This window comes from Triplophysa dalaica, chromosome 14 (assembly GCF_015846415.1).
Source record: "Triplophysa dalaica isolate WHDGS20190420 chromosome 14, ASM1584641v1, whole genome shotgun sequence".
In the NCBI taxonomy this organism is placed as follows: Eukaryota; Metazoa; Chordata; class Actinopteri; order Cypriniformes; family Nemacheilidae; genus Triplophysa; species Triplophysa dalaica.
The window spans coordinates 4,471,363-4,498,418 of NC_079555.1; the positions used below are offsets into that span (position 1 = coordinate 4,471,363).

Sequence of the window (27,056 nt, forward strand, 5' to 3'; positions counted from 1 at the left end):
TTACAGAATGAGGTAACGGTCGTTATCAGGGGAGCTCTATTGTGAAATTACGGGAAAGATGAACAGTTTACCGAGTAAATGGGTGTATGGTGGGTTGTTCTTAAATTGACGAATTATTCCAAGATTTTGCCTTTAGAAATGATGACTTTCATTAAAGAGTTCAGCCTCAACCCAACTCTAGCCTAATGATACTATTACTTTTAACAATCGTCAGTGTGGCAAAGTCATAACAATGAAATATAGTTCATGTGATAGCCCATATCATGTGTCAGGCCTGTAGAGCACTAAAATAGTTTATACATTTATAGTTTTGAAGGGAATGCACGCCTGCTCAGAATAGAAGAAGCCCAAGACTGCCATAGCCATTTGGACGACAAATACCAGGGTAAGGCTAAAGATCTGGAAAGGAAGAGGTTATGAAAATGACCACAGTTATCACAATCAAAGTGATAACAGCAAAAAGGGCATTGACTGCTATTTAAATATCTCTTCAAATGATCAGATTTTTATTCGTTGGAGAAAATTGCCAGTGCTGTCACACTTATGAATATTTATCGGGATAGGTTCAAAGTCTTGGCTCTTAAAGCTTTTTTACATTTATACCGTGGAACAAACATTTGCATTTGTAGCTACCTGTCTTGAATAACAGTAACCTGTTCATGTGTGAATTATTACAATGCAAACTTAAAATAGCAGAACAATGTTAAAGCACGAAAGGTAAAACTGAAAAATGCAAAAGGAAACAGTCTACTAATAATACAATTATAACTATTCTGATTTCTGTGTGATAACTAGTACCTGTCTCCCATAAAGTATGCATATCTATTTGGTAAAAATCATAACTTAAAGGGTCATATGATACTTCTAAAAGAAATATTTATCGTTTGTTTTAGATGTAATGCCATGTGTATACACGATTTAAGGTTAAAAAACGCTGTATTTTCAACATACCGTGCATGTTTGTATCTCTGAAAAGCGAGGTGTGCTACGATTGGCCAGTTAACCAGTGCGTATGATTGGTCGAATACTGCAAGCGTGTGACGGAAATGTAACGCCTCTTACCATATTTGAAACATCAGGTCCCAAAGCATTGTACAGACAGGTACACCCACCTTACTTGCGTATACATTTGGGCGGTCTTAGTCAAGTCAGACCACGAACTGACGTAGATTTGTGGGGGTTCGGTTACATGAGGCGTTTCAGGAAGGTCAAGATGAGCATTTGCTTTTAGATAGATTGCATCTTTTGTTCCGCCACTTTAATTTTTGCGATTGTACGTGTCTAATACATGCATGGGCAGCTTATAACACACCAAAGTCACAGAAAAACACGTATTCGCACCATATGGCTGAAAAATAATTTCAGCACCAAGAAAGTAAGAATACTTAAAAATGTCACATTACATTTAACTGTGATTACATGATGGTTACTTTGAAGTTTACATTAGAGTGCTCAACCCGCAATAGCAAATTCAAATGCATTGCTGATGCCATTTTTTCCATCAGACAAAACATTTTCAAGTTTTTGTGTGTTTGAGTGCAACAACATTACACCATTGAACTTCCATTACAGCCCTGATAAAAGGGTTTCAATCATCAGCTCGCTGTTCTGCAGTATGACCTTAAACATTTATTTACATACTTGGATTGCATTTAAAATTGACAAAAGTAATCTGATGAATGTTTAATTGCTTGTTTGAGTCCGAGTGAAAAACAGCTACTACACATATTACATTGCTGTGTGCATATCTGTAAAACCCAGCACAGCAGTCCAATGAGGCTACAACAAACTAATAGACTATGCTGTTGCATTGGGGTCAAAGGGCCGTCTGCAGTGAATAAACATTAGTTGAATGTGATTTGGCAGTAGTCTGTTGCCATGATTGTGAGTCATGCTGTCACATTCCCAGCACAACACATTGCAACTCTCCACAATGACAATAATTGCTGATAACACACAACGTATATCAGGACCGCTTTTACAGCTATCAAAACTGTGAAACTTAACTGTATAACAGTTATTTTTTGGCCAGATTTTTGTTCCTAAAGATTTATAAAACTGTTCAGTTTTAGCTGATAGTCCCATATGCTCCAAAAAAGAGCCGTTCACCGACACTGATATTGTTTGGTAAAATGGAAGTTGATGGCATTGCCGAAATTGAAAGTAAATGATGGTTATTGGTAATAATTGATATTTCAATTCAGAACTTTGAGAAATTGTGAAAACGTGAAAGATTAAAATGAATCTGCCACTGCGGATGAAGATAAAACAATTCCTCCCTTCAGATTATAGAATTTTTCTGTATGTAAATTTTGTTTCCACAGCTGCCCCACATGTGCACTGTTCCTAACACGATGTAATTAAAATATCTGGAAATGCATTTTGCACTTGAATAAGGCAGATTGTATCATAAACACACAGCACTCATAACATATACAATACAAACAGTATGAATAGCACCGATGCTTTTGTTTTGATTGTGCATTTCTTCTGAGATTCAGACCATCTGCAGCATCATATGCAGTTGGGTTTACAGAGAGATGTTTTGACTCTTTACATAGTTATAAAATTCCTTCCAAATTGTATGCAAATGGAGTGATTTGAAAACAAGAGTTGTTGATCAGTGACAGATGTGAAAGGAAAACATTACAGTTGCAACAAAATTACAACAGCTAGTCTGGTAAAAGACTAAATTAAACGCGCTTATGTTTTATTCATCTCAAAGCCGGCCAAAAAGATTTAGTTTCCCCAAAAACCCATTTGGAGTTGGTGTGCTTCACTAAGCCAGAATAAAAAGCTAAAGAAGAACAGGAAATGACAAAAGAAACCGTTTCTGTCCGGTTAAGGCTCACCTGCCGGTCTATTTTGACAGAGAATACTCCCCCAAAAAGTTATCTAAAATGTTTTAAAGTGTATGAAAGTGCACTGTGAAGTACACGCTAGTTAAGTCCTTTAACTTTATATATATTCAAGTTTAGTTGTTAAGATCTTTGCACATTCATACTTTTTCGTATTGGCGCTCGATTATACGTTGTCTCTGAATTGTCAAAACGCCTCTCAAAATGATAATACGGTTGCAAAAAAAGCAGAAAATCGAACCCAGCCCGAATTTTTATGACAGATGCATATTCAATGTGCAATGGCCTTTATACTTTGTATATATACTAGCTGAAATATACCTAGACTTATTATCAGCATAAGTCAAAATAGCCTTACGTACAAAGGACATAAAATGAAGTATTTAAGTGTGTGATTAGTAAACGTCTTTTGTGAGGATCACACGAGTGCTGTTGTACAGAATGATTGTGAATATGATGCTTTATAAAAAATTGCAATATCAAATATTTTCTATTTTTTAATATGCAAACAATCGCTTCGAAATCTAAAGAATGTAATTTTCTGTAAGGGTTAAGTAGGCGAAAGGTGATGGCAGACAGATTCTCTGCAGTATGAGAATGTGATACCTCATATCAGACTGTCACCTGCTCTCTCTCCGGTTCAAAGCGATGACTTCATTTGCTGCGCTGCTGTTGCAAGACTCTCGGTAGATCAAGGACCATGAAAGCAGGGCACCGCGATTGCTCTTCTGCTGGAATGGAGTTCTAAATATAAATGACCCATCACCAAACTGCAGTTTCAGGAGGTATCCTATAGTTGTCTAGCAGCCTTTTCCTATCGGAAGCTGTATTGTATATAAATGTCATTCAGAAGAGACAATTAATGGGGTCAACTCACAGGTTAAATGCAGACCCTAAAAAGACTTCCTCTGAATTTGCAGGAAGTAGATCCCTCCGAGTGTTTTACATGAGAACAAAGTAATCGATTTGTTTGCTTCCGCCCTCTCATATGCAGGATGCAACCTGTGTCCTCAATATGGATTCAGTGTATAAACTATCTATATGTAGTTTTGAAAATATACACTATTGATCTGACCATAGCAGGGCTCATGAAGATTGACCTTATGTTATTGTATAGCCATGAAACAAAACATTCTGCACAATGATTGTTTTTGGTCAACTTCAGGAAGGCTTTAATATACAAGTTGTGACATGGTATAGCTTTGTTATCATTCTTTAAATCTGTATTGTACAGTGTTTACAATGTAAACTGAGTGTTTACGTGATTCAAGATATCAAAACATTTCATAAATTGAATTTAAAACTGCATACTATCTTCCATATTATCTGAAGCTCCAACATGAAAATTCTGTCATCATTTAGTCACCCTCAAGTTGTTCTGTATACATTTCTTTGTTCTGATGAACACAGAGAAAGATATTTGGAAGAATGCTTGTAACCAAACAGTTCTTGGCCACTATTTACTGCCATAGTAGGAAAAATTGCTTTATATATGTATTTGTTCTGTTGAACACAAAAGAAGATATTTTGAAGAATGTGAGAAAGCAAACCGTTCTTGGGCACTTTTGACTGCCACTATGGTGAGAACTGTTTGGTCACAAGCATTCTTTCAAATATATTCCTTTGTGTTTCAGAACAAAGAAATATAGACAGATTTGGAACAACCCGATGGTGAGTAAATGATGACAGAATTATGGTTTTTGGGTGAACTGTCCCTTTAAATCTGAAAAAGATCATATTTTATTATATGGCTACTATATACAGTGAACTGCTATATATACACTTTGTCATAGTTCTTAAGCATTTCTTCTTAAACATCTTATGTAGCTTGTATCAAAAATGATAAGAAACGTTGACAGGGAGTTTGGCAACACACTTTCCTTTATTTAAAAAATAGTAGGATTTAAAGAATGTAATTTTAGTGCACCACCTAATATATTTATAGTGCTTTACATGTAGCAAAATACTCCACAGGACAAATCTGGGTTGACAAGATATCCGATAACCGCCACTCACCAGGACACTACAGTAAAACACGTCACTCAAGAGCATATTTTAACAGCTTGTATATGCAGCTTACTGGTGGTGGTTAAGATGGCAGTACAAAAATATCGATAGGACAGAGATGACAGAAATCGGTTACTTTTTAGATCCCTTTCTATCCCCAAGCAATCCAAATTCCTAAAGCGTTTTATGGCAGTGTCTGTTCGTAAAAGAAAATTCAGTTCGTTGATGTGGTCACTCAGATCAGCCAATTAAAAAGCTTCCCTCACAATTTTCACGCAACACCGTCAAAAATAAAATATCAGAATTCAGACCCACAACTTAAGTTCTTGAACGAACAGGTACAAAAAATAACTATTAAACAACTGAAGTATGTAAAATTAAAGGACAATAAATGGGTACAAAATGATATCACACAATATAATCAGATAAAATAGATGTGCAAGCATTGTGATGTTCTGGAGATTTTTCCATTATGATCTGGGACAACATCAATAGGACAGAAGAGAAAATACCTTTCAGAAAATGGGCTTAGCTGTAGATAATGCATTAATAATCAACTTCAAATAAAGAAGTCTGAATTGTGTTGTTAGAAACTATGACGTGAATTTAAATGTGCATGTGATGTACTGTATGATAAATATTAACTGCATTTGCCGGTTCCATTGGGAAAAACCAACAGATTTAAGGACATTAGGACAGTAAAAAAGAAAAGAAATGAAAGGTTTTCTAATAGAAAAAACAAGGCTTAAAATAGCCTTATTCTAACAAAACATCTGACAAACTAAAAATGACAACTTCGAACCATGAAAAATGTACAAAAAAGAAAGACATCACAACCCTTGAGTGAAAAAACAGGCATTTATCATTTAGGCAATTACCCTCGCACCTTTAGAAATTTGACGAACACATTAAAACAGGTAAAAATAGATACACCAAACCGCTCTATTCATGTTACACAACAGAAACAGTATGCCCTATGGTACAGTCATGAGATGATTTGTAGTAACATTGTTTACATGCATTAAGCTTGACACAGTGCAAAAACATGGGGAAAAATAATAAAACATAATAAAAGCGCTACCCTCAACCCATCGATGGTTGTTTTTCATCATTGTGTCATTGTACACTTTATCTGCTGTTCGTTTAAAGCATCTGACAAATTCAGGTTCACATGGTGGAAGTCAATAACAGCTCGAACGGATGAAAGGAAAGTGGGTTTTCACGTGGGTAAATAGTGCGAGTGATTTTGAATTTTTTTAAAGAGAAATCTTTACAAAATTAAAAACATAGGAGCGAGGACCAAACAAACAGTTCCAAACTGTTAAACAGCGCCTGACCTTGGAAAGCTTTCATGTCAACATAGTTCACAAATTTCATTTTGCAGTCTGAGTTCAGTGATTCAGTTTGATAAAAGCGTTAAAAAACCTTAGTTAACTCCACGGTGTTCTTCAAAGGAAATTGGTTTGAAGCCAGACTGCCAGGTTTAACACAAACACATTTCCATTACTGATGCTCATAATGTTGACTGTGGCTGCTTTGTTTCTTCTTGCTTATCAATTTTCAAGACTAATTGAAGGTCACATTTAACAGAATCCTTAAGGTCAACATGCAACGGCATTCGCAACCTTGTTTACTGCTCTAATATGATGCATTTCAATTGTATAACCCTGCCGAATTCTGCCTGTACTGAGAAAGTAAATAGGATCAGATTTGCTTTGATGTTGACTTTAAAGAAACAGTTCATCCAAAATAAAATGCTGTCATCATTTACTCATCTGTATGTTGTTCCAAATCTGTATACATTTCTTTTTTCTGATAAGAAGGATATTTGGAAGAATGCTTGTAATCAAACAGTTCTTGGCCACCATTGACTCCCACAGTACAAAAAAATACAACGGCGGTCAAAAGTGCCCCAGAACTGTTTGCTTACCTACATTCTTCGAAATATCTTCTTTTCTGTTCAACAGAACGAAGAAATTTATTAAGTAATTTTTCCCATGCTAGTCGATGGCGGCCAAGAACTGTTTGGTTACAAGAACTCTTCCAAACATCTTTCTCTGTGCTCATCAGAAGAAAGAAATGTATAGACCGTTTCATCATTGGACGCGTGCGCCTGACCCCCAGTTAACTTCCGGTTCGTGTTTGGCTAGCGTCTAATAATATAACTATTTTTATATAATTTAATTTATGTTCATATTAGTTTGTATTATTATTTTACTGTATAAAAACTGTATGAAATAAACAATTTGTTGAATGGGTCTTGTATTTGCTCGCATTACAACAAACCGTATGGTACATTGACATCTAGCGGTTGAGCTTGGTATCGCAGTCTAAATACCAAATATTGGAGCGACAAGTTTAACCAGTTCTTCTTGGTTTCTTATGATTGTTATTAGAAATCTACAGGCACTCTATTGCTTGTGAATGTGCACCGAAAGGTAAGTTGGGGGTCACAAATCTCCGCTTGCGTTAACATAAAACCATGTATACAGATTTGGAACTGTTGTGTGCTTGCCGGCAGCATGTGGGCGAGACAATATGTGCCGTTTCTTTCCTAATATTTCACCTTCTCTGATCTGGTAATAACTATAGGCGTCTCTTAAAGCTGCAATATACAGTGAGAGAGTTCCTTTACTCATTCACACCAGAACCCGACTTACTCTTTACTCTCCACCAAGAGAGGATAACCATCAGAAGCAGCTGTCGCTTCTGGTCCCGACTGTTTCTTAATACACAGCTATTTTTCTAAAGTACAGTAAGCCGAAAGATAGCGTGACAGTTAGTGCCTGACAGGATGAGAGCTGTTATTATTTTTCTCTTATCTCCAGAGCTCCTTTATGTCTCTCTGACACTCAAATGAAACACACACACACACACAGAGAAGGTTAAAACAGAAGGCATGCGTCTCAGTGACAGTCTAGATGAGAGCCCATCAGATAACCCCACTTATACTGGCCGCTAACAGCCATCATCACGCCCTGATCTACAGCTACATGATTTTAAACCCTCCAAACTGTCGGCTGGTAAACACACTTTCGCTTCAAAACTCCTTCATCAAGACGCATCTTAAAGCAAGTCCCCTCAGGGCATGTGATACAGACGCATTAACGCCTCATTCAGCAGGAATGTTAGAGAACACAAACCGTTCTAGCCCGATGCTCGAGAAGAGAAAGCAGATGGAGAGAGAAAATAAGGCGAAGAAGAGCAGAGGCGATAAAGCTGAGGTGTGCGGAAACAGAAACGCAGCGGGCTGTTTTTCTCCGATGAATTATGGGGGGTGGATTGCGCTCCACAAACGTACACAAGTTGTTCGATCATTTTTGTTCTGTACTCCGTGGTTCATGGCTTGACGGCGCTTGTCCTAATTTATCAAATTGTTTGATTTCATATTTTTATTAGTTCTGGTGATTAATTGAGGTTTAATGTTCTGCCTCCAGGTCCTCATGGGAAGTTCATTCTTATGACAGCAGCTTAGTTTTATTTAGTACTAAGACAATATACCACGAGCATAGGTGCACTAGGTCTATAATTGATGCTTTTTTTTATCTTGACCTCCATTTTCCTGTCGTCAACAAAGGATGTTGGGAAATACAGTTGCGCAAGCATGTCCGCTCATAAACAGCTAAATGAGTCATTTCTGGAAAGCTTGACAACAATATGTTCAAGGAAAACTGTTCACGATTGAAACCTGTGCAAAAACCAAATAGCGTTTAAAAGAAATTCTCATAAATACAACCAACCTTTGACTCAAAGGCAGCATCTCTGCTGTACGTGAAGGTGACCGTCGCTCATTCTCACGTGCACTTTGTAGTGAACACCTCTGCAAGGGACTTTCGATGACATGCATTAGCTCTGAAAAGAGGAAAGATGCTGTTCCAAGCTCTGTCTTAATGTTTATTTGTGGTGGTCAAATTCACAAAGATCTGCCCTTTTGAAATGCTTGGCACACTTTCCTTCCTCCGCTTCTCTTAATAAAAACTGACCTTTTACTTGTTGACAACATTTTTGCAGGTATTAGGTATCGTCAGTACTTGGAAGCCTGGTTAACCTGACAGTCTGGATAAGGTGACTTTCTATTCATAATACTGACGTTAGGTTGTATAGTTCTCAATCCTTCGGCGCTTTTCAATGCCCTCTCAAATTCTCAATCACAAACCTTTACACACAAGGAAAAACAACGCACACAAACTCTGACCATCCAAAGCCACCTGGAGTTTCTTCTGTATCTCGCTCAAGTCGGTGTCTCAGTCGAAAAAACGATATCGACAGGATTGGGGAAAAGTCACTTGTAAAAAGAAAACCAAAAATGACAAAGATCTCCGTCTGGTAAAAAACTGCTAACATGCTAAAAAAGAAGCTGTTTGTCATTAACACGGCAGACAGGGAGGATGACAATGCCTTTCAGTTCATCACACCCTGAAAGTTTCTGAACTACCAGTCTCACGTCGTCCTCGCAGGGCAGGGGGGGATTTACGTATTAGTAAAGCCACGCAGACCTCGTCTCCATTCTGCAACCGATAGTTAGTTCAAGCACAAAATGAAGGTTCTAGAGGAGTTGGTGGGACAAAGTCAGTAAGCGGCCTCATGGGAAGGATGACGGTCCTCTCGTTCCTCTTTGTCCCTGGGTCTCTTTGGCAGATGAGTGGAGGGGGGAAAGAGCAGAGGAGAGAGTGACCGTGGCTGAGGTCTTTACAGGATGGTATGGTGTGAGGAGCTCGGGAGTTAATGGGGAAACGGGCGGCCAGGGGTGGAAGTTAGATACAAGAGGAGGAAATGCATGAGCGGTCCTCCAGAGTCTTTCCCATAATGCACCAGGGCTCCTCCCTCGAGGGGCGTCCTCGTCAGGCGTCGTATTTCTTCCCGCTTCTGTGAATCTGATGGAAGAGCGTCATGGAAAAAGCCATGCCCAGGAGCTGGAATGACAACGTTCAAATGTATGAATAAGAGATAAATGCTACATATCACTCAACACAGATGGACTGGAAAATGGGCACCGCATCGCATATTGGAACACTGGGAAATTTAATGGGTTAAGAATTGGTTGGTTAACACAGCCCGTGTTTCCTCCTTTGGTACAGTGAAAACACGATTTTAATGTAAAAAGTATCTTTCTTTTAAAGAAAGCCATACGATTGGACTATTTCTGCAATCCTCCTGATTGGCCACATGGCATTTGCAGCACAGGAGACAGGCTCCCAAATATCAATTCCGGAGGAAAAATAGGATCCATCGGCAGACAAAATCATTTTCTGAGGAAGTAGATTATAGTGTCACGGAGGTAAACAAAATGCGCTGTAAATATGCCGCCTCTTTGAAGTTCATTTTTAGATCCATCCTGATACATCAAACGCACAACAGTGGTCCACATTCCACAGTTATTATCTTAAAGGTGCAGTCACAGCTTTCATGAGCAGAAAGACGTGACGTACTCTGTGTATGTGTGGATTTAGTCTCTTGCATCTTTAAGATTTAGTGGTATCACGCATGTGTTGTCTCAGACTTTATTGCGAGGACGCCGGTGAGGTCTTGGCCTCAAGATACGACTGACGCACAGAGATTTACAATCCATTTGTTCTTGAGATGAGAATGTTATGGTTGCTGACAACAAAAGTAATGTGGTATTACATGGATTTTTTTTGGTAGGTACAACGATGGTTCGTCATGGATGAAGCACCCTGAAGTCCCATGTAAACACCGTGATACATGGATATGGTAATCTTCTATTACAACATTTATTTATCTCTACCACTGTTTTGCATAGTAAATATAGAAAAAGTTCACCTTCAAAATTCATTTACCTGTTATCATTTTAAACCTGCGATATTTAAAAAAATGTTGGTAACCAAAAACTATTGGTCCCCTTTGACTTCTATTGTATGGACACAAAACCAATCAAAGTCAATGTGGACCAACGGTTTTCTGTTACCAACGTTTTTCTAAATATCTCCTTTGGGGTTTTGCTGAAGAAAAAAGTTACACAGGATTGAATTGAAAAGAGGGTGTGAAAATAATGGCAGAATTTTTATTTTGAAGACAAACTATCTTGATTGACATTGATGGTAATGTAAAAAAAGTGAAGTTGTAAAATCATACTTTTCAAATGTATAACTGTCTTTAAACAATAAAGGAATAGTTTGCCAAAAAAAATTAGAATACTTTTTTCCAAAGCTGTATGATTTAAAATTTTTACAAGGCACAAAAGAAGATATTATGTAGAATGCCGGTAACCGATCAATGGCGGTACCCATTGACTTGCATTGGTTTTGTGTCCATACAATAGAAGTAAATGGTTAACACTTGTGTTTGGTTTCCAACATTCTTCAAAACATCTTCTACTTAGAAAAGAAAGTCATTCAAGTTTGAAATGACATGAGGCGGCGTAAATGATGATCGAATTTTCATTTTTTGGTGAACTATTCCTTTATTCGAACAGTTAAGTTCTGACATGCTTTCAAATAACATACAAATGTTAGCTTGTTTTTATTCGTCTGAGCTTTGAGCATCAGTTTATTGCTCCTGAGAATGTAACTTACAAGTCAAGAGACTGTTATAAGACTTTGGACTAGCGCACATTCTGTATAAATTAGCCTCATTCCATAAAGTTCTTCTGTCTGAGGTTGATTTAAAGCGCCTCAGCAGGCACGTCTTCTAATATCCAACTGTCTATTAGACCTGACGGGATTAATAATTGAAAATGTTTTTATAAAGCTGTAATGAACTGGCGGTAGACATGATGCTAGACTGTTTCACTTCTTCACATTCAAGAATCACCAAGTCCTGGTGAGCATTTCGTACTCCCCCTCTCTCTTTCTCTTTCAAGTTCTTTCTCACATACTCCATATACTGTACATCAGTATTCAGCAATAGTCAGTTTGACACACAGAGTGACGGGAAAACACATGTGCACACACACTCTCACCTGAACAACCAAGATACACATGCCGATTGTTCCGAGTAGATGCTTGTTATCGTCAAGCCACTCTTCCACCTTCTCGTAACAGCCCTGTAAGACATGAAAACAGTCATTTGTCTTCTGGGTAAAAGCATAAATCTAAACTGTGGTGCATTTACAGTATAATTTAATAATTGCTAATTCACACCCAGGGAAACGAGCTAAAAACGAACAGCAGTGAAATGCGTCTGCGAGCGCATGCACGAGCGACTGCTGCACAGATTGCATTTTCAACACGAAAAAGGGCATTCAGCGATATGCGGCACACATGTGAAGAAATCCATTTCTAGCTGCGACTGCAACAACCATACGATACCTTTGAAACCTGCACGCTTCCGGCACGGCAAACTCTTCTGTGGTTTTCTTTATTTTAACAACACAGCTATACAAACAGCCTCATGTCACAATTTGTGACTAATTCCTGTGTTTGCATGAATTTAAAGCAATTCAAGACACTTTTGTTGGCTAACTGTTTAACGTCTGGGGAAGAAGATAAATTTAACATTTAAACAGTTTGTGGTTTCAGGCTAAGTTGAATATAAATGTTTTCTGCTGTGTTGGCCGTGCCTAAAAGAAAATATAAACAATCTACAACGTGCTTGTTTTTGTAGCGGGGAACCTTCCTTCTTCCCAAGACATGTCCGTAATATCCATCCAAAAGTTTCAACAACCAAAACAAGAGTACCATTCTCCGCTTAAATGTTTGGTGACATTAAATAAAAGTGGTTTAACCTTTTTTTTTAATTAACATATCATCGCTGTAATTTTGAAATCTCGGATGTCCAAATTCGCTGTTTTTCAGGAAATGTAAAAATCTTTAAATAAAAAATGTATTTAATCTTTTAAAAGATTAAATACTGTGCTGCCAAAGTTGACAAGCGCTTCTACTTAACACTTTTGTTAGATATCCGCAAACATAAACATATTTGTTAGATATCCACAAGCAAACATAAAAGGTGACCTATAATAATGGTTTAAGGCTACAAAATATGGATATTCAAGGTTTCAGGAAGACAGCAGTGACATGATTTATCACAAAAGAAGACTAATGTCTATCATCTACATGATGTCTAAAAAACAACAAGTCCGCATTTAGTTTGATGGACGTTTGAGTGCATAAAACAGTTCTTGCTTTATTTCAAGACGCACATCAGCGAAGATGTTTGGTTTAGTAAGTGAGGTTGAGCAGTTGAGATTGAATAGTGTAAAAAAAACACTGATATTGTGCAATTTGAATATTATCTCCATTTTTACAAATGGGTCTTAGTGTGGTTCAAAGATCCAGTTGTTTAACTGAAGTGAAAAATACTGCAAATTGGAAATTGAATAAAACATTGAATTTTTGCATTAAGGAAAGATGCTCATAAGTCAAGGTAACTGTGACTCTATTCATGAAGGGAGAACACTGAAAGTCCCAGATTCTCGCTTCACACTTTACAGACGTTCTTTAAGTTTCCACTACTGTCCTAAAATGAAAGCTTTTACTGTATTCCATCTATTATTTATCAAGTCTGTTCAAGGACAGAAGAGAAAAATCCACTCTATTAGTGTCTTCAGTCTTCCTTTGATCCCGTCTCCATTCAGAAATGTTCTTTAATGAATGAAGGAGCAACATTTTGAGATATAGGAATTACTATATACATTTAAAACGCAATATAGTTCACTGCACATGGAGGGAAATTGAAGGCTTTAGAATGAAAGCAACATTTTCCTAGCTGTAAGTGCTCGAGTCGCCTACCCGTGTCCAAAACATGGTGGTGGAATTGCGGCCACACTCCTGATAATGTTCCTGACAGCAGCGGTCCGGCACCACCTTTTCTTTCAGAGCCTCATGCCAGTCTGTGAACCCAGTTACTCCACAACACTTCCACTGAAAAAAAGAAAGAAAACAACAGTTCAAGAACTGCCATGATACACTGATAGTGTATTTTTCTGTTTGTATTGTTTTCATAAGCACCTCAGCTTGAATGATGTTCCAGGCGTTTCTCAGCCCAATGTTGTTGTCTGTGTTGTAGAGAGCAAGACCATCCTTTAGATCCTGCTTGGCATTCTCACTGACCTGGGAACGGTAGGACGAACAGTTGGGAATCAGTCACAGGTAAACAAATAACACATTTTCAGAGATATAAGCCAATAATTCAGCCTGGCCCATAAATCACACAAGATTTTGACAGTATCATCATCGGTCAATAAACACATCCCCACAGCTGATAACCAGAAGCACCGACCCTGTTACTGCTATAATATAACAACAGCCTTGTCAAAGAAAATCTACTTCCAAACATTTAGACATTTTTTGAAAATATTGCGTAAAATAATTTTACTTCTGCAAAGTGAGCGGCCATTCACATTTAATTGTAGACATGCGGCAGGCGCACAAATAGGGAGCGATGCGGTTGCCCCATTGACTTCCATTAAATGGACACGAAACCCACAAGACATTTCTCAAAATATCTTCTTTTGTGTTTACTTGAAAGTTTACTTAGTCATAAACATGTTTTGACCAAAGTGAGGGTGAATAAATGATGACAATTTTAATTTTTTTGTTGAACAACCCCCTAGAGTCTAGGTGAATACTAAGAGAGAGTTATCGCTTGCCCACCTCCCTAAATATAAAGAAATTATGGCTTCTTTTATCAAATCAATACCCACCATCAGGCCGTTGACTACCCTGCCAAATAAAAGTAATTAACCATCATTAAGTGACTGCCATAGTGGCGACAGCGTTAAGACACCGCTGTCAATGATGCTAAAGATACATCCTCAGATATGTCACTCCACAATCACTATCATTTCCCTCTTGGCCGGGCTAGATGAATATTTCACTGGCTGTTTTAATGAGATATACAATCACACATTAGCCATTCAGTGCCCTCTGTGTATGTGTGTGTTTTATTACAGACATTGAGATCTGATATATACAAACAGTGGATTAACATCACAGCTCAGAAGAACAAGAAAACAGCGTACCCAGGAAATTCAGACATTTTTCAGTAAAAGGTCTCTCATAGATGTGAATAAGATGTATTGAGATAATATCTGTGCCAGCAGCTTGATGCTTTGTATTGCCTCTTGCTGTTGTATTTATTAGATTATTAAAACACTTGCTGAGCGGTTGCTTTATTCAGAATGCCAAAAGAGACCAGCCTCAATGTCTCCAAGATATCACGGGTCTCTCCGCCAGCATTTTATAAAATGTTACTTTATTGTTGTAGCTGAAAATTGCATATGGGTAGTTCACAAATATACTGTACATAAGCTTGACCTATGGTGTGACATGGCAAAAATGTTTATTTGAAATATATAATTTTATATTATTAATAGTTATTATCATAATATAAAATAGCATAAGGGCCATTACAGCGTTATGGACGTGACATAAAAATGCTTAGAGAATAAATTTGTTACGGTTATTTTGAAGCATCTGTTTTTATTTTACTTATCCCTTGTTGATAAAAAAATGTCAGTCTATGAAAAAAAATATATTTAAAAAAAGGGAAATAATCATGCGTTATGGATGTGACAAAAAAAGGATGCGTTTTTTTGGAGACGACAAAAAATAAAATGCACAATCCTGAAGCATTAATACCCCATGAATGGAGATGGGATGCCTCTTTATAGAACATAAAATAGTTATTTTGTTTTTGGTGTCCATTTATGAGGAATATGTAGCGTTATGGATGTGACGATCCTGAAAATGGCAAAAAATCATGCACTAAAATTTAAACAAATGCTTTACAAATTTGAAGAGAGATCTCGCATGGGTTTTTGAGGCACCAAATGTTAAAATCTGTGCTGTGCATAGTAAAAATCGCTGGTAATAACTTTAGGATGACATGACACATCATTGAGATTCACAGCACAAATAGTACTGGATAAACACGAAAGTAAATAGAGTTTGGGATGCGAGCATTAGTATTTAAAACATTTACCAAAGCAAATGTTCCTGCTGAGAATATCATTCATTAAAAATCTAATTGTGATAGTCTGTCAATTATCTCTGAAAAATGTGACTTTAGACAGCTCCAAAAGCTCAGCTGGAGATGCCTGTCCTTCTTCCAAAGTCTTTTCAAAGATATCTTGATGAAATAAATTTAGCCAATGATGCATGAATCCATCGATATCATCAAGTCAAGACACAATAATAAAAAGATGGGAGCAGGAATACATCTCTCTCTCAGGCATGTGCTCTCTTTAAAGCAAGATATTTGCCGGCTGTGTTCTGTATGAGTAACGGTATTTTAGAATGAAATGAATAAAATGAAAGATGAATAAGCATCATTCATCTTTCCTCTCCTGAAACATCTTGAGAACGTCTGCACAGCGAGTCCTATTATACGCGAATACATGAAAACACACTCTCGGCTCCATCAGGGTACAGCGTGACATCACTTCATTCAGCTCCTATGTGGAACACATGATGGTTGGTACCGTTTGGTAATGACTTTTCATTCACCACTAAAGAAAAGCGCACCAATTACCTTCGCACAAGATACTTCCGTATCCCACACGGTCCAATTACAATCAGCCTCAGACTAATCATGTTGTTCCTTAAAAAGTCACGCTTTTCTGTTCACCTTGTTCTGACGCTATCGAGTAAATAGCATGTTTAATGGAGGGATGTTACAAGTTTCAATAAGTCTTCCTTTTTGAGTAGTTCACCTCCAAAATGAATATCCTGTTGTCATTTACTCACCCTCTCATCATTTCAAACCTGTATGACTTTCTTCCACAGAACACAACAGAAGATATTTTGAAGAATGTTGTGAACGGCCCCCCATTCAATTGCATTGTTTATCATAGAAGTGAGTGGGGCTTTGCTGTTATGTTTTCCAAAATATCTTCTTTTTTGTTCTGCAGAAGAAAGAAAGTCATACAGCTTTGAAAAAACGAGGGCGTGTAGATGATTTCAGAATTTTCATTTTGAAGGTGAACTAGGAATATGGATGAGTGCACTTTACAGTATTTAAAGAATCGAGATTCTTGCTTAAACTGACTTCTAAAAGTAATCTAATAATATTATAATATAATTTAATAAAAACAACAACAAAAATGTATTTGTGCAATAGGTATGAATAATACACAATTAAGACGTTTATTAAGGACAGAAACATAATAAGAAAATAATATTTTTTTGAATAAGTAACATAAAACGGCTGAAAAAAAACACACTTGCCAAAAAATCCTTCACACTGGCTTAGGCTCATTTGACTTTGAAGCTACCACCCTGCAAACATTCAGAGCACGCTTGCAATCCACTGAAATATGTTAGCAACCATCCAGGACACCCTAGCAACTGAACTAACTTAAAGGACTATGAGGTTTTAGTGTTGCCACCCTGCAACTCCCTACAGAATAAAATTGGATTTCTGATGTATTTAATGGTTATACGTAATAGGAACTGCATTTGTGTTAATTGAAACTAATGGTCCCTGTAGGTGTCTACTGGTAATGCGTTTAGTTCTATTGGTGGCATCTTATCTGGCAAATAGCAACCAATAGAACGCCATTAAATCCTACTGGAATAAAGCCCAAACACACCACATAATGGTTTCAATGGTAAACATGGTTCAAATAATGGTACTTGTAATGGATTTATAGTGTTTTTTCAGCATCAGGGCCACATGATGAGCAAATGAGACATGCTGTTATAAGTATCACGCTATGCAGATAATAAATGCGTTCCTCTCCCAGACATTCACAGAGTTCATTGGCAACGTGCTGGTGTGAATGTCAGGACATCACGCTGAGACTATCGATCTACATCTAAGTAGTATCTGTAATTACAGGAAGGGGCAGGAACTAGTTGGACGGATGAACAACTCCATGACATGAATCAACTTTTCTTAATTTATGATCAGACTGGGTCCAAATGACCTGAATAATTCACGCTCTGATATCTGAGCCGGTGTAGAACAGCACACATGACTGCACATTCTTTATTAACGTGAATTATTTATAGATTATTGCACAGGAAAGCACCACGAATGCAAAAACCTATCGAGGAAAAAGCAGGAAAACGATGATGCTTTAGTTTAGTGTACTCTTACAGACCAACATGTGAAATGCAGACCCCAGATATCCGAAAGCACATGTTCCACATGGCCTGCGGTTGTTTGAAGCTAATGTATAGCTCATTAGGAGTTTGTATACCTGGCCTCTGGTTCTGTCTAAATAATCTCCGTCCACTTGGATACAGAGTGAGATTGCGCGGTCCAAAGTAATTTCAGCTAGCGTATGCATATGGTTTGTGTGAAATGACCTAGCGGTCTCTGTGTTTGTTTTCTAGTCATTTTTCTCGTCGGCGTCAGATGTTCTCCTGCCGCTTGCGAATGTAAAGACATTAGTGCTTGTTTGGGAATGTGGTGGGTTTGATATGAGGGTCCGCTACAGTTCAGGGTAGCTGTGAGATCTAATAGGTGACATCATTATACCCATAATTCTTAGGGAGAGGTGGCAGAAGGATGGAGTAGATGTCAATAAAGCGGAAAAAAGTGTGCTTTTCTTTTAGTCTTGTGTATGTGTGTGTGTTTGAGTCTCCAGAGTGTGGACAGGTTTGTCATTTCGTTGTCCTGAGGGCTTCAGTTTGTGGAGTTTTGTCAGCACATTGTGTGTGCGTGTTGAAGTCTAGTGTTTACCGAACTAGAGAAAAAGGGAGGACGATAAGGTCAAACCAGAAATTCTTCACTGTCCATCAAGTCTCTCTATGTTGACAACAAACTCCAGAAGTTTCCGGCGAATTATAGACCGCAAAGACAATGTCTGCAGGAAGGGACACCGTATGAGAATGCGAAAAACTTGTGTGGAGGAAATTTAGCAGGAAGATGAAAGATTCTCTTGCTTATGCGAATCATTTCTATTAGAGAACAGAACTTTGTATCAGCGCATATAAGAGAATTCTGATGCAAGCTTCTGTCACAGAATGGAAATTTCCAGTCCAGATGAGGGTCCAGACTCTCGGATCAGTACAGGAAAGCCTGGCCATGCTGTCATGCTGTCAGGTGCTTTGAAAGTTGGCCCAGATGCCCGAGAAGCCCTGGCTGACTGCCTCACCTGATCAGTTGCTCTGCAACACACACCCACCACCTTAAGCCCACCGGGCGACAAATGGCCCTTAATGCTGTCATTTGCGAAGCCCGACGTAAATAATTTAATGCTGGCAGATGCTTTGTTTATCTGTTTAATGCACGTACATTTATTTAGCCTTTCGGCCAAAAGCGACGAACAAATAAACAAGCAGCCCGCACGAAAGCGCAAGCTTTACTTTTCCCGAATTGCCTCGTAAATCAGAAATAACGAGAACCCCGTGGGGACCGGTGTGTTGTGCCACTATTAAATTATGATATGTGTTTGGGGACCTTTTAAAACTCTACTAAGAGTTTACTTTTATAAAAACAAGGGATGTTTGACACAACAAGGGGACAGCAAGGATGTTCCAAAACCATTTTCTGAACATGAGCACGCTACTCGAATTGAATAACATCCCTAATTGTATCGCTTTTACTCATGTAATGGCACAACATTAGAGGGGAGAAAAAAACCCTGAGTCATCCAGGCATTGAAACATAGCTATGGTCCAACAGGCCAAAGTGCAGTATGATGGTAATGCTTTCATTTGTCTGTAAAAAAAGACCTATAATTCTACCGTGGTTTCCCCCTTTTAAAGAAGCTAATATAGCTTCATTTGGCCAGCGTCCTGAAGCACACGCTTTGGAATGAGGTCATGGGTGTAAAGACGGATGCTCTAATCTGGTGCCCGGCCCCTGCCATCTGCCGCAGTCACTGCGGGTCCTGCATGTGCAAAGCACCGTGTTTAAATCCACAGCCACACCTCTATTTCTCCAACACACCTGCGGGGAAGAACCTTGCTGGATAGGAAATCCAGACGGGCCACAAAATAATACAAACAATAACATTGGAGCTTTACATTTACCTTATGCATGTGGCGGACGCTTTTATCCAAAGCCACTCACATTGCATGGTACTATACATTTATTTCTGACTATGTGCAATCCCCTGGGATCAAACACGTGACATCGGTTTGCTAGCACCGTGCTATAACTACTGGAAAGCATTACAGTTCTACCTCGTACAAAGCAAAATATTTACCATCGATTTCTTAACAGAAGCCCCGGAAGATAAAGCATAGTTAGGACATTGTCACAAAACTATGTTGTCGGCGCATATCATCGCTTTCCTTCCAAAACCTTGGATGTCATATTTGGAAAAAACAATACCTTTTAATACTTTTTATTGGTTAGATATTTGCAAAACCCAGTGCCAAACATAAATGGTGACTAATAAAAATGATTAAAAAATATGGAGATGTGAGGTTTGAGAATGAGCAGCAATCTAGAATAATAAATAATGTTTATAAATATTCATAAAATATATAACAAATGTATTAATTAAAATTTTCATGTATCATTTAATTTATTATGTTAAAATAAAATATGATCATTTTTAATAGTTTAATAGTAAAGTTGAAATCTTTTAAGTTTGGGTTTAAAAAAAAATAAAGAATCTGAACAAAAATCAGTTCATAAAGAATTAGAAAGTCTCTTAACCCAGTAACCTTATAATAATGATTTATAATGTGAGCTGTTGCGTACCCTTTTGCATGAAATATCAGTCTGAAAGAAAAGATAAGCATGTGAAGTTTCAAACAGAGATGGCGATACAAATGCATGTTTTTGGCTAGCCTGTTTTCATACAATGCAAGCGTGCCTTTTTTTCTCAGATGTGATAATGAATGCTTTCTGATTCGGAGATCAAATACGCGAGTCAATTAAAGATTCCTCTGATCGTTCACGTCATTCTGCACGGCTGAAGCGGCGGCGGCACCCCTGCTGCCCGCTTCACACGGCAGAGAATGAAAGAGACATGCTGAAGTCTGTTGATAGAAATCTCATCCTCCTTCTCTATCCTGTCTGAAGCATCTCCCTCATCCCTCTGTGCTAAAGGTCGGAGAGATATCTTATATTGGCCATGCAAACAACATCGATACGTGGCTGGGGGTCTACGAGGGATCCTTAAAGATTAATGCAAGTTAGGTTGACTTTTAGTCTGGCTCACTTTATACGAAGACGCAAACTTGAGTGTACTTGAGGAATACTGTATGTATAGGCACTAGATTTAAGTTTCTAAGAAAGTTCTGTTAATTTTGACACAGGTTCTGTTTGTGTTCTTCGGTGAAGTGTGAGTTACATGCACAGATAAGACAGCCAGGCGGTTTGCGTACCTTAGAGATAGGCAGATCCCAATCTCTAAATGGATTGTGTGTAACTGAATTACTTTAGTTTCCACCGAGAACGTGGTGCACGAAGTGAACGATGAGCCACCTAGAAATCCGTTATGCCGTACGTGCTTCAAGGAAAGCGCTTTTGACACAAGCTTGCCCTTGAAAAGGAACCCATGCAGTGCATCTGTTTAGCGAGACTTGTGACTTCATCAAAGAGGAAATAAGACCTCTGAATGTTCCTGGTGGCTTGTAATCTATCAGGATCTCCATGGTGTCAAAAGGTCAGATTGAGCCGTTTTAAACATTCCAGTCGGCACAGTATCATTTCCCGTTCTCTGCTCCGGCCTGAAGGCCGTGAGAAAGAGCGAGCGGAGGTCTGACCACCGAGGCAGGTGGAGGGATTGAGCGAGAAAAGCTAAGTGTCAATTACTTGGTGACAACTGGCTGGATCAATCCCGGTTGTGTGGGGAGACCTTTGACCTTCCTGTGCTCGCCGGGTGATGAAAACTCTTAACCTCCACAGCCAAATACAAGAGTGGAGGCTGTTCCCTAAAGAGGCTCGTGACACTATTGAGCAACTGGATCAAACTGACACCAAACAGCGGAAATTTGCATTAAACTATAGAATACAAATAAAATACTACACTGTTTAGAGACGATAATCGACCTCATTTGTTAAATAAGATTTCGATTTTTTCTGTAGAAGATGTAAGTGGTGCTTGGCCATTAAAGAAAAGTGATAACAAAGAGGAGCTCCTCTCTTAAGATTAATATCAAGGGCTGTTAAACGAAGTTGTCTAGAGATTAGAAAGTAATTTTTGCATGCAAAATCTTTCGTGAAGTATACAATTTAAGAACGGACTTACCTTATCAGAGTAGACGAAGAAAAGAATGAGTAAGATCAGCTCGGCCAGCAGAATGATAAGCAACACAATGAAGAACTGGAAGAAAAAAATGCACAAAAATAAATTAAGTGATGCGATCCACCGATCGAGCGTGAGAGAGAGAAGAGGAGAGAAGGAGGTAGAAAGAGATACAGCGATAGATAGAAGATCTGCAGAAAGGAAGAGAGAGAGAGAGAAAGAGGGAGAGAGATGGAAAGGCCTGTCTGAATGAATCATCTCTGCTTTCTACACTCGTCCTCTTCATCTCATTCCATTTCACTTCTTCGGCTAAATATTTACACTTCCTTCCACCCAGCATGCGCCTGTCAGCCAGTCAACATTATTCAGCCAAGCGCTGCAAACACTTTCCAGTCGTCGTCTGAAGACCGTTTATGTCAAAGTCCATCTGAGCTGCAGATTCAGGCCATCTGAGAGCAATCCAGACACTTGTTTATTGAACTTCAGCTGACAGCTTTACAAAATTCTGTAAGTTTATCAAATTCCCTTCCATCATTAGAGGAGAGCGAGAGAGCACGACCGCTGAGTGATGGTGTGTATACTCCAGCTCGTGTCACTTCCTATACAGGCTGGTTCGGCCATATGTAGTAAATAAATAGGCCAGAGCTGAAGAAGCTGATTTGAGGAACTCTTTGGTTTTGAAAGTGTTTCCTTTTTTGATCTCTGGAGAAGGAAGGCTACACATCAGATCTTGGAAGACGGGGCCCAACTGCTTAGATCTCAAACCCCACGACGTTAAAACCCTTCTGTGATGTCTTACTCTCCATCAGAGCGGACGACAGCGGCTATATACAGCACGGCTAGATAGCTCTAAAGGTCAGGCAATTTGAATCTACACCAATCCCACCTAACAGGCATTTAGAGAACCACAGGAATCAGAGATTGGCATTAAAAAGAAGTGATTTTCAGGCGTGATGATGAATCTGGGTTTGAATGGGTTATGAGATTCTCTAAACGTCTCTCATTTCACTCAGACGGAAAGAAAAGCGTCCCCTTTTGCCAATTAAATCACGAACAAAGATGCTCTTTTATTATTTGCTAATGCATGTTTGTATGCACAACGCAGATCTATATGCAAACAGCGATGCATTCAATTATAATGTTTATTTTCTGCAACAAAACAACATGACGTTGTAATGGATGCATTACTCACTCCTATAAATGACAGAGAAGCGACAGCCGTGTTCAATTAAGCCGTGTCTAAAACAATTAGCCAAATTATTGCCGGGGATGGACCGAGATAGAGAGCGAAATCAAAGAGAAAGTAAAAACGGACGAAGGAAGAATAAAGTTTGAAACTAAAACCCTGGAGGGCAATAAGGAAACTCATTTTGCCGTGAGGCTAATGAGCAACAGTTGTATTGAAGTCTGTATGTATAATGCATTATAAAGTAAGAGAAAATGCCTGATCAACCCGTCAGGGTTTATGTCGGGATAATGACCGACTGGATGCACATTATCCTACATATTACACGGCTTACCAAATAAACAAACAGACATGAGATATTGAGAGAAATGAGTTTAATATGGGAAAAGTGATGCAGGAAACGTCGCTATTGCACGCTCGGGACATCATTGATTTGAATAGAATAGCAGATATGATATAATACCTGAGAGCAGAATGCAGTGATTGATCAGAAATTAACCAATATTTTTTTGGATGGCTGTGGCTGGGTCTATCCATCTCTTATTTATAATAAATGATGGTAACACTTTAGTATAGGGACCAATTCTCACTATTATCTAGTTGCTTATTAGATACCTATTTTTAGCATATTGACTGTTTATAAGTACTTATCAAGCACATATTCAACCATATTCTACTTTCCTAATTCTACCTAATACCTAAACCTAAGATCTTCCTTACTAACTATTAATAATTAGCAAATTAGTTGTTAACTTAGTCAAAAGTCATAGATAATGGTTTATTAATGCAGATAATTGGACATTAAAATAAAGTGTGACCTATATTATAATTTATAACGGTAACAAGTGTTTATAAGAACACATAGATTAAAGTATAACATTCATTGAAATTATTTTGCGTATCTATAAGAAATAAATAAATGATATTTAAAAATCTGTAACATAAATACGTAATATATTTGTAATTATAAAATGTCTCCTATGCATCGATACACATAAGGAATAGCACTATAATTTTTTTTTTAAATAATTATCCAAGGGATCAAAAATATGTATAATATTTTAATATTACAATGTATAGTATATTTAAAAAAATCTGCTATAAAAATGTATAATCTTATATATAAACAAATTGAATCTTCTATATGCAAACACAAAAACACTATGTTGATAAATATCAAAGGCATTGAAAATGCATTCAAATGCACTATATATACAGACTTTGTTACAAAAAAAGACATGTATGGCGAAACATGCTTTTTGAAAAAAAAATGTTGTTTTACATTATGTAGGTGTGGCATAACTCACGCTCAGAAGCAGGCACTTGTTCTCCTTGATGGCGCCCAGGCAACCGAGGAAGCCCGTCACCATGACAATGGCGCCTATGGCGATGACCATGTTGGCAGCAGAGAGGGATGGAAAGGAGGGAGAGAAGGTTGCGAAGCTGCCCTGAGACACAGACAGCCAAATTCCAACTCCCAGCAGCCCGCAGCCGCACAACTGCAAAGAGAATCAACAGATGATAAGATATTGATGCATTCTCTAACACAGCAAGGAATGTACTGTTTGGAAAGTCAACATTCATTACGGCCGACCACAACAAACTGAAAAGTGTTTTTCCGCTCTGTACAGGCATCCACAAATAGGATGCAATGTTTCTGGCTTAACATCAAACTATATTAAGTCTGCCCGGCGGAACAGTCAGCAAATACGGTGATTTGAATTTTTGCGGAGTTTGGACACAACACTGCCTTACCTGTAGATAGGACAATAATTTGCAATGCTAACGGGTGCCTCTAGGGGGCATACAACCCATCGTCTTTGTCTCTTTAGGGCCAACATCATCATTTTGACAGAACACCGTAGATTGATAGTTGCATGTATAAACATGCACGTGCAGACGTGCAAGAGACAAGCCAAGTTGACCCAGCTGTGTGTATATGACTACGGTTGTGTTTGTTGGGTGGTTATAGAGGATTCTAATTGACAACACCGAAATTAAAGGCTGTTTTTTCTGTCGATCAGGAGATCAAGGCACGGCAGAGAAAACGATGCCTGCGCAGACACAGAAGAAGGGACAGCTGACATTTCCGTCACAGTTATTGGAACGGAATATCCAAAGCAATCTTATGAATAAGGAATCACGCCCAGCTGTGATAAACTGTCAGCCTCCATGCGGCAAATCAACATCACAAGTATTTGCCCGACGTGACTGCCGTCACCATGCATGAGTTGCCATGTTCGACAACCACCCCATGACGGCACAGTGATAAGAGCAAACTCAACGCTTGCACATTTTCAAATCAATGTAGATAATTCATCGCCTTGCATACACTTCATCTCAAAAGCCTCAACAGGGCATTTCCATGAGCTGGTGCTTTCAAGAATAAAGCAACACACTTGAGTATAAGAAAGCGATTTAGGTGAGCTAAAAGTAATTCCTTCGGTTATTGGCGTTTAAATTATCAGCACGCTCTTCGGCCGGGGTATCTTTCCCACCATGGGGCAAGATAAAGAACACTGCGGGAGACAGACAGCCTGTGTGTAGCTCACACTTGGCAGGTTAAAAGTGGTCGTCGGTTCTGTGTTTGGTGAGAGAGCACATTAGCCGGAGGGTGAAGGACATTTTTAATGCCCTGGGAGGTGAGAAATGGCTCTGCACTCATGTAACATGCAACAACATGCACATAGTGGAGCAGCGTGTCGCTGAATAACCGGAGAGGTGGAAGACTCAATGCCCTGCAGTTGACGACGATAAAAACGAGGCACATTGCTTTGTGTCATTACGCATTGAATTTACAAAATGAATGTTTTCAAAAATTCAAGTTTTTCTTTAAATCATCAAAAGAAATATCACTTAAACCCAATAACGCTCATAAAGTTCAGAATACCCAAATATTTGGTTTGAATGTTCGTCGCAATAACATGCTAGAACAAAAACAATAGATTCCTATGAAGCACTAAAAATAAAAAGTTTTTTTCCATGCAATGTGAAAAATCTTTTTCGATTCGCAAAGCAAAGCAACGGTCCGTCCAATTAGATTCCAGCCATACATCACGTGCTAGGAGCCGCACATTTTATTTTATTTGAAATAAATTTCGCCCTAAATATATTTTTTTATTCTTTAAAGAAATATTGCCTTAGCGAGTTGAGGCACTAAAAGTATTAACCGAAAAAAAAATGAACTTGTCTAGCAATACAAAAAATAAACAAGTAATTAATAAAATGGCAACAATTTTGCTACAAAGTGAACAAAAAATTTACAAAACTAATGCAAAACATTAATAAAACTACTATTAGATTGAAAACAAACCTATAATGAAACCTTTTTACATTTGCCTTTTTTTCCAATCCAACAACATAAGTTGCACCGTTAATGATTTAACTTAACATCTTGTTTTACCTGAGGTGTCTAATGTTTTTGCAAGACTACATATAATTTACCAAAATGGTTTCTCAATCCACCTCGTGTACGTCTTCCAGAATTTATGTACAACATTGACTGAAGGTCACAGGCGTTAGCATTTACACACTGAATCAGCGCTGTTAGAGAGCATCCTTAAACGCTTATAGAGTCAGAACACGCCTGGAAACGGCTTACCGGCACCTCAGACGATCCTTCAGGCATCTTTTTTACCTCATTTGCCTTATTTGTAAAGCTCTCCTGCTGTTGAAACGAGAGCATCTTCCATCGCATCAAAAACCAGAGGTGAGAGCCACGGAGAGAGCTTACAAAACGTGAGAGAAGACATTAGTGGGCAGGAACATGAAATAAAAGACAGGCGCTGGGGTGGAGCGTACAGAGAAAGACCAAAACAAGTTCTGCCGCTTCAAGAAAATCCTAAAAGGCCAGGAAATAGACATCAGTGAGGAGAGGTGAGTATCTCCTTATGGTGCATTAGCAGTCTGTGCCACAGAGGACGACACAAATGGAAGCTTTGTTCTTCGG

General features: G+C 38.4%; 1 protein-coding gene and 1 long non-coding RNA gene across 4 annotated transcripts in view; one reads left to right on the top strand and one right to left on the bottom strand.

Moving 5' to 3' along the window:
* Positions 1-5,489: 5,489 nt before the first annotated feature.
* tspan9a (tetraspanin 9a) overlaps positions 5,490-27,056 on the bottom strand; it is a 158,498-nt gene continuing 136,931 nt past the window's right edge. For all 3 annotated transcript variants that reach the window (XM_056766017.1, XM_056766019.1, XM_056766016.1), the window contains 6 exons: positions 24,415-24,606; positions 21,925-21,999; positions 13,775-13,876; positions 13,556-13,687; positions 11,785-11,868; positions 5,490-9,778 (listed from right to left, as the gene is read on the bottom strand). In XM_056766017.1, the coding sequence (XP_056621995.1) occupies positions 9,707-9,778; positions 11,785-11,868; positions 13,556-13,687; positions 13,775-13,876; positions 21,925-21,999; positions 24,415-24,606 (657 nt within the window). In that variant the 3' untranslated portion in view covers positions 5,490-9,706. The remainder of the gene's footprint in view (positions 9,779-11,784; positions 11,869-13,555; positions 13,688-13,774; positions 13,877-21,924; positions 22,000-24,414; positions 24,607-27,056) is intronic.
* On the top strand, positions 9,785-14,807 carry LOC130435408 (uncharacterized). The gene is made up of 4 exons (XR_008908816.1): positions 9,785-10,143; positions 10,509-10,577; positions 13,833-13,915; positions 14,719-14,807. It is a non-coding gene; the product is annotated as an uncharacterized LOC130435408 (long non-coding RNA).